Here is a 15485-nt window from a genome sequence, read left to right as displayed (position 1 = left end):
AGTATTGCCTGATCCCCGATCCCTGCCCAATCTAGCTTCACCCCCCAATCTAGCTTCATCCCCCCCAATCCCCCTACCCCCTCTTTTTACCCCCCTCCACCCCCCCTTTGCGCCACTTCCGTGCGCACATTTAGCAGCCGCCGAGCGTTGATTGGTGGAGCAGTTCACCAATCAACACTCGTGCTTGCTTTTTTTCCCTAAGCCCCCTTTGCGCCAGCTCCGTATTCGCATCCTACAGCCGCCAAACTTTGATAAGTTGACATAGTTCACTTATCATAGCTTGTGCTTGCTGATTTCCTTTTTGTTTTTTTTTCCACCCCCTCTTTGCGCCACCTGACTACAAGTGTAAGTGCTAATCCCTGTCCGATCTCTCTTCATCCCCCTTCCCCCACTTTTTACCCCCTCCATCCCCCTTTGCGCCGCCTATGTGCGCACATTTAGCAGCCCCCTTAGCGCCAACTCCTTATTCGCTTCGCACAGCCGCCAAAATGTGATAAGTGACATAGTTCACTTATCAGAGCTTGTGCCTGCTGATTTCCTTTTTTTCACCCCCCCTTGCACACCTGTACGCACACCCAGCAGCCGCCACTGAACTTTGATAAGTGACGCCGTTCACTTATCAGAGCTAGGGCCTGCTGTTTTAGACTTTTCTTTTCACAGGTATTTTTCTCCCCATTTCCTTTTTTCTTTTAGCTTTTTCTTTACAGGATAGTGTGCACCAATCACTAGCCCCCCCCACACCTACACATAGTTGTAAATAAAGTACACCCAAGCACCACTTTCACAAAAAATGTCCAGCCCATCGCGTTCGTCCCAACAGCGCTATTCAATGGAGGAGGCATATTCTTACCTTGCCTCAGACACTGATAGCGAGGATGACGATCCGACTTTTCTTAGATTCTTCATCCTCTTCCTCCTCCTCATCTTCCTCCTCGGGTCCTGCGGAACCGCCACGCAGACGCTCCAGGACAGGAGATGAGGCAGCGCCCACCATGCCCGAAGCTGATTCAGTAGATATGGACTTCGTCCCCCGAAAATTACGAGCCACTGATTCCTGATTTTGTGGCATAATCAGGAATCAAGTTTGACACCATCGGCCTCACAGAAATAAACTTTTTCAAAGTCTTTTTCTCTGAGGATTTTGTTAACCTCATGGTGGAGCAAACTAATTTGTACGCTCGTCAATTTTTGGCGGAAAACCAGATTTCAACATATTCCAACTAGTCTCCTGTGGACGCAGTTGAAATGATGCAGTTTTGGGGCCTGGTCCTCCACATGGGGATACCGAAGAAGCCGGAAATTCGGCAATATTGGAGTGTTGATATTTTATACAACACTCCAGTGTTCCGAATGGTCATGGTCCGGACGCGTTTTGAGGCCATCCACAAGTTTCTGCATTATACCAATAATGCACTGTGTTCCGCACGAGATGACCCCAACTTTGACCGTCTGTTCAAATTTCGGTCGGTCATCGAACACTTCAACAAAAAGTTTGCTGAAGTGTTCGTGCCCCAAAGGAACATCAGCGTGGATGAGTCCTTGGTCCATTTCAAGGGAAGGCTCGGATTCCGTCAATACCTGCCCAGTAAGAGGGCCAGGTATGGAATCAAACTCTACAAACTTTGTGAGAGGACCTCAGGGTACACTCATAGGTTTAGAGTCTACGAAGGAAAGGACACCAGGATTGAACCCCCTGAGTGTCCCCCTGTCCTGGGAGTGAGTGGGAAAATTGTGTGGGATTTGATTCACCCACTGCTGGATAAAGGTTATCACCTCTACACTGATAACTTTTTTACCAGCATCCCACTCTACAAATCCCTCTCTGCGCGAGGTACCGCAGCCTGTGGTACTGTCCACAAAAATCAGAGAGGCCTTCCGAAGACGCTACTTGGGCAGATGCTCAGAAAAGGTGAGAGCAGAGCCCAATGTAGCGACCACCTGCTGGTGGTCAAGTACAAGGACAAGAGGGATGTCCATCTCTTGACCACCATACACGGTGATGGCAGCACCCTCTGCACTGTACGGGGTACCTCCACACAGGTCAGAAAACCGACCTGTGTAGTGGGGTACAACAAAAACATGGGGGGGCGTTGATCTCTCCGATCAATACCTCCAACCGTACAATGCTCTCAGAAAGGCAAGGGCGTGGTACAAAAAGCTGGCCGTGCACATCGTACAAATGGCAATGCTCAACGCATTCCTGCTGTCACAATGTGCACACCCACCGATAGGTCGTACGTTCATTTCCAGGAGGTAGTGGTTAAGGCCCTGATGTTTGGCGCTCAGGAAGGAGCGGGTCCCAGTATTTCCGGAACTGAAGGTGCTCGTATCGCACCAGGCCAGCATTTTCCGGGCGTGGTCCCGCCAACTGGTAAAAAAGGTAAGCCGCAAAAAAGGTGCCAAGTGTGTTACAAAAAGGGAATACACAAGGACACCATTTACCAGTGCGACACCTGCCCCGAAAAACCTGGCCTGTGTATGAAGGATTGTTTCAAATTGTACCACACCTCCATGCACTACTAATTTACATTAGTGTAGTTGGGGGCACATCTAGATTTGTTCTTTGGGGGTCCAGTATACAAAATGATGTCTCATGTGGGTTTTTTCCTATTTAGGCACATCAGGGGCTCTGCAAACGGAACTTGACGCCAGCAGACCTATCAAATTCTGCATTCCAAAACGTCACTACTTCCCTTTCGAGCCCCGACATGTGCCTAAACAGTTTTTATCCACATGTGGGGTACCAGCGTACTCAGGTCAAATTGGACAACGTCTTTGGGGGTCCAATTTCTCCTGTGACTCTTGGGAAAATTAAAAATTGGGGACTAAAAATAATTTATGTAGAAACAAAATAGGATTTTATATTTTCACGCCCGGGCATTATAAGCTTTAGCGAAACACTTGGGGGGTTCAAAGTGCTTACAACACATCTAGATAAGTTTCTTAGGGGGTCTAGTTTCCAAAATGGGGTCACTTGTGGGGGGTTTCCACTGTTTAGGTACATCAGGGGCTCTGCAAACGGAACATGACACCCGCAGACCATTCCATCAAAGTCTGCATTCCAAAACGTCAATACTTCCCTTTCGAGCCCTGCCGTGTGCCCAAACAGTGTTTCTCCCCCACATATGGGGTATTAGCGCACTCAGGACAAATTGGACAACAACTTTTGGGGTCCAATTTCTCCTGATACTCTTGGGAAAATAACAAATTGGGGACTAAGAGATCATTTTTGTGGAAAAAAAATGTAATATTTTTTTTTCACGCCTGGGCATTATAAGCTTTAGCGAAACACTTAGGGGTTCAAAGTGGTCACCACACATCTAGATGAGTTCCTTAGGGGGTCTAGTTTCCAAAATGGGGTCACTTGTGGGGGTTTCCACTGTTTAGGCATATCATGGGCTCTCCAAACGGGCCATGGCGTCCGATTTCAATTTCAGCCAATTTTAGGTTGATAATGTCAAACGGCGCTCTTTCCCTTCCGAGCCCTGACGTGTGCCCAAACAGTGTTTCTCCCCCACATATTGGGTATCAGCGCACTCAGGACAAATTGGACAACTTTTGGGGTCCAATTTCTCCTGATACCCTTGTTAAAATAACAAATTGGGGACTAAACCATCATGTTTGTGGAAAAAATATGATTTTTTATTTTTACGCCCGGGCGTTATAAACTTCTGTGAAGCTCTTGGGGGTTCAAAGTGCTCACCACACATCTAGATGAGTTCCTTAGGGGGTCTAGTTTCCAAAATGGGATCACTTGTGGGGGGTTTCCACTGTTTAGGCACATCATAGGCTCTGCAAACGGAACATGGCATCCGATCTCAATTTCAGCCAATTTTAGGTTGAAAAAGTCAAACGGCACTCCTTCCCTTCTGAGCCCTGCCATGCGCTAAAACAGTGGTTCCTCCCCACATATGGGGTATCAGCGTACTCAGGACAAATTGGACAACAACTTTTGGTGTCCAATTTCTCCTGTTACCCTTGGGAAAATAAAAAAAAAGTTGCTAAAATATCATTTTTGTGACTAAAAAGTTAAATGTTAATTTTTTCCTTTCTCGTTGCTTCTGCTCCTGTGAAACACCTGAAGGGTTAATAATCTTCTTGAATGTAGTTTTGAGTAGCTTGAGGGGTGCAGTTTTTAGAATGGTGTCACTTTTGGGTATTTTCTGCCATATAGACCCCTCAAACTGACTTTGAATGTGAGGTGGTCCCTAAAAAAAATGGTTTTGTAAATTTTGTTGTAAAAATGAGAAATCGCTGGTCAACTTTTAACCCTTATAACTTCCTAATAAAAAAAAATTTTGTGCTGATGTAAAGTAGACATGTGGGAAATGTTATTTAGTAATTACTTTGTGTCACATATTTCTCTATTTTAAGGGCATAAAAATTCAAAGTTTGAAAATTGCAATATTTTCAAAATTTTTTCCATATTTCCGTTTTTTTCACAATTAAACGCAAGTTATATGAATGAAATTTTACCACTAACATGAAGTACAATATGTCACGAGAAAACAATCTCAGAATCGCCTAGATCCGTTGAAGCTTTCCAGAGTTATGACCTCATAAAGGGACAGTGGTCAGAATTGTAAAAAATAGCCCGGTCATTAACGTGCAAACCACCCTTGGGGCTTAAGGGGTTAAAGAAGGTGGATGGTGAGGACCAGGTAGTGGCCTTACAGATTTTAACAATTGATACCTCAGCCTTCTCTGCCCAGGAAGGTACCACGGCTTTGGTGGAATGAGCCTTGATGCCATCAGGGATCGGAGCACCACTAGCAGAGTAAGCTAAACTAATGGCCTCCCTAATCCACCTGGCAATGGTACCCTTTGACACCCTGTAACCCTTCCTACTACCCTGGAAGGCTACGAATAGTGACTGGATCTTCTTTCACTGGCTAGTCATGGATATATACTTTAACAGTGCCATTCTAACATCAAGATTATGAAACTCTCTCCCAGATTCTTAGGGTTATTACAGAAGGAAGGTAGGACAATCTCTTGACTTTGATGAAACTTTAATGTCACCTTGGGAAGAAGAGCTGGATCAGGTCTTAACACAACTCTATCCTCATATATTTGAGCATAAGAAGGGTTTATAGAAAGGGCCTGTAAGTCACACCCTACGGGCTGATTGTAAGCCACTAATATGATTGTTTTTAGGGTAAGATATTGTTGATAACTCCCGTACAGGTTCAAACGGCTCCTTGGTCAAATCCTCTAATACAAGGTTCAGATCCCATGGCGGGACCTTTGGGTTAGGGACTGGTCTCGATCTATCGCGGGATTTTATGAACATTGCCACCCAAGTATTAGCCGCAAGGTTACAACTATATAACGCACCCAAAGCAGACACCTGGACTTTAAGTGTACTAGTAGCCAACCCCAGTTCAAACCCCGACTGAAAGAACTCTAAGATGGGACCGAATGGCTTTCCTAAAAATTCCAAGAAATTTCTCCATGTCCTGTCCCGCCGTAGATTCTTGTTATGGGTTTCCTACTTTTTAGCAAGGTGGAAACTAGCCCTGGTGAAAATGCCCTGCTACTCAGTAGTGCCCTTTCAAATTCAGCGCTGGTAGGTGGAAGCCCTTTACTTGGGTGTGGAATATTGGCCACTGCATAAGAAGGTCCGGGATCTCCTGCAGGATCCATGGGTCTGATAGAGACATTGTCCTTAACAGGGAAAACCAAGGTCTTTTTGGCCAGAAGGTGGCAATCAATCACTCTCGCCTGATCCTCCCCGATTTTCCTCACGACCGCTGGGATCATTGCTACTGGAGGAAAAGCATAAGCAATCCTGAAGTCCCAGGGAATCTGGAGAGAGTCTACTGTCTCCTGATGTCAAGTTCGCCCTGTCTGTCCACCATCTGAAGGAGTTCCTGACCTCTGAAAAAGATCTACCCTCCCTTCTAAACGCCCTTTTAGCGATCTTTGTGCCGACAGTATCTCCAATTGCAGCTGCATAGTATGGAATTGGGCTCATTTGACTGCTCGGATGCAGGACATTAAGGTTCCCAACAGGGACATGGTTTTCCTCAGGAACATCTGTGGAAGTTCTATGGCTGCCGAGGTTAGGTTCCCAACCTTCTCTACCTTGTCGTCGGGCAAGGATCAAGCCTGCAGCTCGGAGTTCAGGACAAGGCCCAAGAAGGTCTGCATCCCAGTTCTTGTAAGACTACTGACACCTCTTTCAACTGCACAGCACAGTCATCCTCCGATCTTCCTACTATTAGAAAGTAGTCCAGATTAGGAACGATGACTCTGTTGTGGCCAATGAAGAAGGTCGTCACCTCTGCTACCACTTTGGTGAAAACTCTGGGGGCTATTGACAACCCAAAGGGAAGAGCTCGGAACTGAAAATGTCTGACTGCGCCTTGAATGTATAGGGCTACCCTCAGGTATTTCTGATGGTCCGGATGCATCAGAATGTGACAGTAAGCATCCTTTAAGTCAACTACCACCACAAAACAATTGTGATGGAGAAGTTTTATGGCTGTACTCACTGACTCCATCTTGAAGATATGATTTTTTTATCCAGCGATTGAGACCTCTGCGATTTATGATGGTTCTGAATGACCAATCTGGCTTCTTTATCAAAATGAGGGGAAATTAAAACCCCCTCCTTTTTCTTCACCCCAAACCTCGAGTAGGACCTGTTTGTCCACTAGGCCCAGAATCTCTGTCTCTAGGGCAAGTTGTTCTCCTGATCTTCTGATGGGGATTACTAAAAATGCTTGATGCGGCAGATGGTAAACCTATCCCCAGGCTTTCCCACACTATATTCAGGACCCAGGTGCTGGAGATGTTCTCCCAGGCCTGAACAAAAGGGAGAGTCTCCACCTACTGCTGTGCTGGCGTCATTGTGAGGACTTCTTGGACGTGGAGGAAGGACCGCCGCACATGAATCCGGACTCTCTTTTACCTCTATCTTCCCACTTCCTTCTTTCTCCCCTATTTAATTTTTTCCTCCGAAAGGACGACCTTCTCAGCTCCCAGGAGACCCTGGGAAAGCCCTTCTTCCTGTCACCCGCTTTCTCCAGGAAGTCATTCAGCTTTTTCCCCCGAATAAAAACTGGCCATCACATGGTAAAGAACATAAAATCTTCTTCGACTGCAGATCTTCTGGACAGCCCTTAAGCCATAACACCCATCTTAAACCAGCAGACCTGGCTGCCAGCCTCATAGAGACAGCGGATGTATCCGGCAGAAATGCTGCGGCTCCGTGCAATAAAGACATATTTGAAAGGATTCTACCTCTTAACACCTGTCTTAAGCTGCTCCTCCAGCTGTTGTAGCCAAATCATTAGGTAACGTGGGATACAAGTTCCGGTGATCCCTGGTTTTAGGCCTCCCGCTTCTCATGTATGTCTTAGATGTGTCCACCTTCTTATGTAATGGGTGCACAGGAGATGGGAGCAGAGCACTGGGCAAACAGGAGCCAGGTGAGTATGTGGTGGTGTTTTTTAATTCACATGTGAACGGGATGATTGCATGTGACTTATACTATACTGTATTTATAGAGAGGTTATACGGGGGATCATAATGTATATAGGAGGGTATGTGGTGGCTCATACTGTATATAGTAGAGTATATGGGGCTCATACTGCATTTAGGAGGCTATGTGGGGGCTCATAGTGTATATAGGAGAGTATGTAGTGGCTCATACTGTATATAGCAGAGTATGTGGTGGCTCATACTGCATATAAGAGGCTATGTGGGGGATCATACTGTATATAGGAGAGTATGTGGTGTGTCTGTATGTGAATTCTGGTTTAGTACCGCAGGGGTTAATGCTTTTGGCCTCTCTCTGGTTCTGGGAGGGCTTTATATAGCCTCATTTGGGCTCTGTCCATTGTCAGTGATACTTTTGACCTCGGCTTAGTTTCTGACCCCTGTGTATCTGTGGATACTGCCTGCCTGTATGTTTGCTTGTTTATGACCTGGTCCGTTCCTGATATTGCTGCCTGACTCTGTACTTGTTTGCCTATCTGTTATAACCTTTGCCTGTCCCTGACCTTCCGTTCCATTGCTCCTGCATATACCTCGCTGCTATCTCAGGTTTTCAGACTCTGCTGTGACTGACCACGTCCCTGTCTTGCCCCTCCTGTACCGTGCCGTCTCCTGGCTTAGGCTTGTTTCACATTTGCGGACGGAGGAGATGCGGACTTCCTCCGTGAAGCTCCGCCCCTGCAGCGCTTCCTCCGGTCAGCTCCGCCTATGGCCGCATACTTCTACATGTGGCCTGCGTACCCTATCTTTAGCATTGGGTATGCAGGCCGGGCCGCAGCATGCAGATGCCTCCGCATGCGTCGTTTTAACAGTGCGGCGACCCGCGCCGAACGCAGCATGTTGGAATTTGTTTTGTCAAAACGACGCAAGCAGAGGAATCCGCATGACCTGCGTACCCAATGTTAAAAGATAGGTACGCAGGCCACATGCCAACGTATGCGGCCATAGGCCGAGCTGACCAGAGGAGGTGTGAAAGGGGGCGGAGCTTCACAGAGGAAGTCAGCAGCTCCTCCGTCCGCAAATGGGAAACCAGCCTTAGACCAGCGCCTGCCCGACTACTCTCGGGGCATCTCTAGCCCAAGCGCCGGTCTCTGGAGTGCCGAGGCTGGTCTCCGCCCAGGGTGGATAAAAATCAATGTTTTTTTTAAAAAAAAAAAAAAATCAAAAAAAATAAATCGGATTTTTTTTATTTAAATCGGATTTTTTTTATTTAAATCGGATTTTTTTCAATAAACTGCTTTTTGAGGAAAATATTTTACCATCCAAAGGTTCTTCCATCATGAGATAAAGCTGAGTTGTTTAACTCAGTAGAATAAAGGCTGTATATGTGTAACATTCACAATGCCATGCTCTTCCAGAGGTTTCTGTAGGATTAGTGGGCAGTTTCTCTCCTATATTATCACAGACGCTCGCTTTACTTACGCAGTTCTCAAAACTGAATTTGACTCCGCAGAGGTCCCAGCCTCTTCTTCATGGCAAAAATGTTACAACATGAACAGAGTTGAGAAAAAGACCTTAATCCTATTGTTCTACAAATCTATGAATACAGAATCAACCCCTTCAGTGCCAAGTCCAAGAAGTTAGACAATATGTTTGATTGTTTGGAGTGGAATAGATCTGCACAACACAAGAAGAATGTGAATCTAAGTGTGAGGAGGAGGAAGGGCAAGCAGACAAGAAAATGAAAGTGAAACTTTGAGCACAATACTGCAGCATAGCCACAGACAGACAAGTCTGGATCTGTTTGTGTGTACGATCTGAGGTTTATTACATTCTTTCCTTATAATGGCAGCAGGCCGTAAAAGAGACCCAGTTTGGGAAGATTTTAATGAAGCTCCTTCGCCTATCGGTAAGGCAGGCATGCGTGCAAAATGCAAACGATGCAACAAAGAGATGCAAGGCCTGGTGGCGCGAATGAGGCAACATCATGAGAAGTGCGGTGATGAAGATGACCAAAGAAACACTTCTGAACAGGCAGGATCTTCAGGTTGGTAAACATTTTTATTGAATCCTATTTCTAAAGACTGAACTGTCATGTGTGAGAAAAATTATATTTCTTATTATTACTGCATGTTACTGTCATTTGGTACAGTTATGAAGAAAAACAAATATTCCTTTTGGGGCAGGGGCAGTGATGTGTTGTGTACAATAAGCAGAAATTGTATAAACAATAAAATAACAGCATTGACTTTTTTTGTTTAGGGGAATTCATGGATTCTGGAAACTATCCACCTCCAAGATCACCATCATCCTGTTCTACAGTTTCAGAGTTATCCATCCAGGATAGTGCTTCATTAGCAGCAGCAGCATCATCATCAGACACCCACAGCCACATATCACCATCACCCAAAAGGAAGAAAAAACCTTTACCTCCTGGAACCACCATAGATAGGTTTGTGATAAGAACTAGCAGATTAGAAAAAGAGTTGATTGATGAAAAAAATTGCCCAGTTTATTTATACAACGAACTCTTCTTTCCGTCTGACGGAGAACCCACATTTCATTAATATGGTTCAGTCACTGAGACCAGGATACAGTCCACTCAGCAGAGCTGATGTTGCAGGGAAACTGCTGGATCAAGTGTATGACAGAGAAATGGAGCAATGTGCAACAGCTCTGGAGGGTAAAATTGTTAACCTAAGTATTGATGGGTGGAGTAATGTCCACAATGATCCTATTGTATGTGCTTGTATAACAACAGAAGAAGGTAAAGTCTTCCTTGCACAAACAACTGATACGTCAGGAAATGCACACACAGCAGAATACTTACAAGAAGTGGCAGTAAAAGCTATAACGACATGTGAACAAAAATTCAAATGTCTAGTACGCAGTTTGGTCACTGACAATGCTGCAAACGTATCCAAGATGAGAAGAGATTTAGAAGAGCAGGGAGGGAATACAAAGCTGCTAATAACATATGGTTGCAGTGCTCATTTGCTGCACCTCTTAGCCAAAGACTTAAGTGTTCCAGAAATAAAGGCTAATGTTGTTGAAATTGCTAAATACTTCCGTAATAATCATTTTGCTGCAGCAGCTCTGAAAAGGATGGGTGGAACCAAGCTAACGCTCCCACAAGATGTTAGATGGAACTCTGTGGTGGACTGTTTTGAGCAGTATATCAAAAACTGGCCTATTCTGATGACACTTTGTGAAGAAAATCGAGATAAAATAGATGGCACTGTCACGGCCAAAATCCTCAACATTGGGCTTAAGAGAAATGTTGAACATATGCTGAGCTTCCTGAAACCCATCTCTCAAGCTTTAAACAAAATACAGAAAAATAGCTGTTTTATTGCGGATGCTGTTGAAATTTGGAAGGAACTGAGTGAACACTTAAAAACAGAACTACACATGGACAGAATTAAATTACAAGCAGTAAACAAACGAATGGGACAAGCACTGACTCCAGCTCATTTTTTGGCAAATATTGTCAATATCCAATATCAGGGTCAAAACCTAAGTGCTGAGGAAGAGGAGTTAGCTATGACATGGGTATCCAGCAATCATCCATCTTTAATGCCAACTATAATAAACTTCAGAGCTAAGGGGGAACCATTCAAGAAATATATGTTTGCTGAAGATATTTTAAGGAAGGTCACACCAGTAAACTGGTGGAAGTCACTTAAGCGCTTGGATTTAGAGACTGTTCAAGTAATGATTTTACTTTTAACAGCAGTAGCTTCTTCTGCAGGCGTTGAAAGAATATTCTATTCCTTTGGACTCATTCATTCTAAATTGAGAAATCGGTTGGGACCCAATAAAGCAGGAAAGCTTGTTTTTCTTTTCCAGATTATGAATAGGAACAAAGAAGAAGATGATGATGAAGATGACGACAAGTGAGCTACAGAGGACAGCAGGGACAGTAGTATTTAAGTTTTTCATGTGTCGGCTGGGCTGACAGTCTAAGTTTCTTAAAATATATATATATTTTGTTTAGCCAAATTAGTTAACAAACATGGATGTTTGTTTAAGCAAATAACTTATGCTGTAATGTTGTTATTGTTTCAGTTGAATAAATCTATTTAAATTGTTATTAAGGTCAGGATTATTTTTCTCCTTCCTAAGTACAACAGAACAGTGGTGTCCAAATATGAATGATTAACCCATTAAACTGGGGGGAAAAAAGTAATATAAAAAGTGATTCTAAAAATCTTCATCTACTTGCATGTTAAAGTAGCAAGAACTAGTTTAGGTAGAAACTTTGATTTAAATCACTGATTTAAATCAAGCCTTACTGACTAGTGATTTAAATCGTGATTTAAATCAAATCCACCCTGTCTCCGCCCCAAGCAATCACGTGCTTCAGGTCCTGTTTACCTGAAGCACGCATCTCCACTGCTGCCGCCCTGCGCCACAGGTATTTTTGAGCATAGTTTGTTCAACTTAGGACACGCACTGGCTCAGTGAGCAAGTGCAGTGTGGTGTTCCTGACAGGTGGCTCATATATATATATATATATATATATATATATATATATATATATATATATATATATATATATATATATATATATATAAAAACTGAATGTATGTATGTATGTATGTATGTGTGTTTCACCAACCAATCACGAAGCATCTTTCATTTCAGAGAAAAAAAGTTTCCAGCTTTTTATCTTTCATTTCATCAGAGCTGTTCAAAAGAAGCTGAGCTGTGATTGGTTGCTATGAGCAACAGTTTTCCTTGCAACCAAACACTAAGCATCTCTCATTTCACCAGAGCTGGTTAAAAGAAGCTGAGCTGTGATTGGTTGCTATGAGCAAGTTTTCCCACTTGACAACACCTCAGCAGACACTGACATGGTGGGAGAAATCTAGCATCCCTGGGGACATAAGCTCCCAACCATTGTCTGCCCCCCCCCCCCAGAAAGGAGCAGCGAGCACATGACAGACATGAGTCCCCCCTCCCGTGCCTATATACCCATCACACATCCTCCATACCAAACCGTCAAAGTGTGAAAAAACTGATCCGTTGCAGATTTGCAAAAAACTGATGCACCGGATCCGGTTTTTGGACGGATCCGTCGCAGCAGCCAGTGTATTAAATTTAAAGGAACAGAACTCTGGAAAAGGGGAGAGAGAGAGAGACCCCACGGTCTCTTAAGGGGATCATTGGTATGGAAGTTAGGGCAAATCCACACTGCGCTTTGGTACTGACCCCAGGCATTTCTTAAAGGGATCCCCGGTATGGAAGTCAGGGCAATTGCCTTCAAATTCTCTGGTACTGACCCCAGGCTCTCTTAAAGGGATCTCCTGTATGGAAGTTAAGACCGTTCCACTCAGCACTCTGGTTCTGATCCCAGGCTCTCTTAAAGGAATCCCCGGTATAGAAGTTGGGGCAAATCCACTCAGCGCTATGGTTCTGACCCAAGGCCCCTCTTAAAGGGATTCCAGGTATGGAAGTGAGGGCAAATCCACTCTGCGCTTTGGTACTGACCCCAGGCCTCTCTTAAAAGGGATCTCCGGTATGGACGTTAGGACCGTTCCACTCAGCGCTCTGGTTCTGACCCCAGACTGACGGGATGATGTGGGATATTAGGGGTAATAGTCCGGTGGCTCTGGCTGACTGGATGATGTGGGATATTAGGGGTAGTAGTCCAGTGGCTCTGGCTGACGGGATGATGCGGGATATTAGTGGAAGTAGTCCGGTGGTTCTGGCAGACGGGATGATGTGGGATATTATGGGTAGTAGTTCGGCGGCTGTGACGGGATGATGTGGGATATTAGTGGTAATTGTCCGGTGGCTCTGGCTGACGGGGTGATGTGGGATATTAGGGGTAGTAGTCCGTTAGCTTTGACGGGATGATGTGGGATATTAGGGGTAGTAGTCTGGTGGCACTGGCTGACGGGACAATGTGGGATATTAGGGGTAGTAGTCCGGTAGCTCTGGCTGACGAGATGATGTGGGAAATTATAGTGAATGTGGCTATGCGGAGTGTGTGGGGCTCTACACAGATATATATATATAATCATTATAATTTGTTATAACTAACCGTAGTTGGTTACTATGCCCGGGCAGCGCCTGGCTCTTCAGCTAGTACTGTTTATAGTAGAGTATGTGGGGTCTCATACTGCATATAGGGAGTGTCAGCATACCTAATTATGCTCAATAATAAGTGGTAATATTAATATAAAAATAGAATTAGACTTACCGGTAATTCGGTTTCTAGAAACCTTCCACGACAGCATAGGAGGAGGATGTCTCCACACCCTAATGGGGGACAGGAAGCACGAGAGGTTAAAAGGTCCCTCCCACCAGTGACTTATAACTGATTACCATAGCACCGGTTACCTTAAGATTCTCAGCATTTGTCCAAGAATGCAGGGAGGGAAATAGTGGTGTCGTGGAAGGTTTCTAGAAACCGAATTACCGGTAAGTCTAATTCTATTTTCTCTAGCAACCTTCTACGACAGCATAGGAGGCATAACAACCTATACTGCACTGGGGGGGGGGGGGGGGGGGACAACGGCCTGAAGAACTTTTCGGCCAAAGACTAAATCCCTGTTGGACACAAGGTCTAATCTATAGTGTTTAGTGAAAGTATGTAAGGAGAACCAGGTTGCTGCCTTACAAATCTGCTCTGAAGATGCGCCTGCCCTCTCAGCCCATGAAGTGGAGGTAGATCGTGTTGAATGCGCTTTGATCCCTATAGGGGGAGTGATGTTTTGCGCCAGGTATGCTTCAGAGATAGCCTTTTTAATCCAATTGGCAATGGTGTTTCTTGCCACCTTCTTCCTCTGTTTAGACCAGAGGTATGGATAAATAGGTTGTGGTCGATTCTATATGGTTTGGTATACTCCAAGTAGTGGTGAATTATTCGTCTTACGTCCAGCGTGTGAAACACCTCCTCTTTGGGGTTTGCTGGGTTTTGACAGAATGAAGGAAGAATAAGGCTAAGTGCACACGTACCGGAACTCTCGCGGAAATTACCGCGAGAATTCCGGAATTCCAGTCCGCGGGAAAATCGCATTTTAAATTCCCGCGATTTTCCCGCGGAAAAACTAGCATTTTGCAAGCGTAATTAGCTTGCAAAATGCTAGCGTTCTCCAAACGATCTGTAGCATCGCTTGGACAACTGATTGACAGGTTGGTCACACTCGTCAAACATAGTGTTTGACAAGTGTGACCAACTTTTTACTACTGAGAATGTAAAAAAAAAATAAAAAATAGTGTTATTCTTACCCTCCGACGTCCCGCGCAGGCGTTCCCAATAATCCTTTGCGAAAATGCCCGCGATGACGTCAGTTCTCGCGGGATCGCGACGTCTCGCGGTAATTCGCGATGACGTCGCGTGAATGACCGCGAGACTTCGCGATCCCGCGAGAACGGACACCATCGCGGGCATTTTCGCAAAGGACTACTGGGAACGAGAGCGTGAAGAGAAGCAGGAAGACTGCGCGGGACGTCGGAGGGTGAGAATAACAATATTTTTTATTTTTAAATTCTATTTTTTACAGGGATATGGTACCCACAGCCCGGAGGACAGTCTCCTCTCCTCCGGACCGTGGGTACCATCCGCAAATGTTCTGCTTACTTTCCGCATGGTGGGCACAGCCACTTGCGGGAAGTAAGTGGAACAATGCATTCCTATGGGTGCGGGATTGCCGCGATTCCGCAAATTAATGAGCATGCTGCGGTTTTTACCGTGAAGCGATTCCGCAGCGGTAAAAACCGCAGCATTAGTACAGCATTGCGGAATCCCATAGGAATGCATGGGATGCTTTTTCGCGGCAAAATCGCGCGGTTAAAACCGCCACGGAAACGCGAAAAAAACGCCACGTGTGAACTCAGCCTTATAATTTGAGACCTATGAAAGTCAGACACAAGCTTTGGTAGGAAAGATGGATCAAGGGAGAGAACTATGGAATCGTCTCTAACTGTTAAGTAGGGTTCCTTGATTGAGAGAGCCTGGAGCTCTCCTACTCGCCTTGCTGAGGTTATTGCTATAAGAAAGGCTAATTTGTAGGTGAGGAGCTGAGAAGTAC

General features: G+C 45.0%; 1 protein-coding gene across 3 annotated transcripts in view; it reads right to left on the bottom strand.

Moving 5' to 3' along the window:
* APTX (aprataxin) overlaps positions 1–15485 on the bottom strand; it is a 127943-nt gene that overhangs the window by 95573 nt on the left and 16885 nt on the right. Inside the window, exon 2 of one of the 3 annotated variants that reach the window (XM_073545295.1) lies at positions 13652–13710. The exons of the other annotated variants lie outside the window; for them this stretch is intronic. Within the exon in view, the coding sequence (XP_073401396.1) occupies positions 13652–13710 (59 nt within the window). The remainder of the gene's footprint in view (positions 1–13651; positions 13711–15485) is intronic. 3 annotated transcript variants of the gene reach the window in all.

The sequence above is a fragment of the Dendrobates tinctorius genome, unplaced genomic scaffold (assembly GCF_039654945.1).
Source record: "Dendrobates tinctorius isolate UK_male_01 unplaced genomic scaffold, ASM3965494v1 ptg000011l, whole genome shotgun sequence".
Lineage (NCBI taxonomy): Eukaryota > Metazoa > Chordata > Amphibia > Anura > Dendrobatidae > Dendrobates > Dendrobates tinctorius.
Note: the sequence above shows the minus strand (reverse complement) of the source record. Positions and strands in the feature narration are given on the sequence as shown.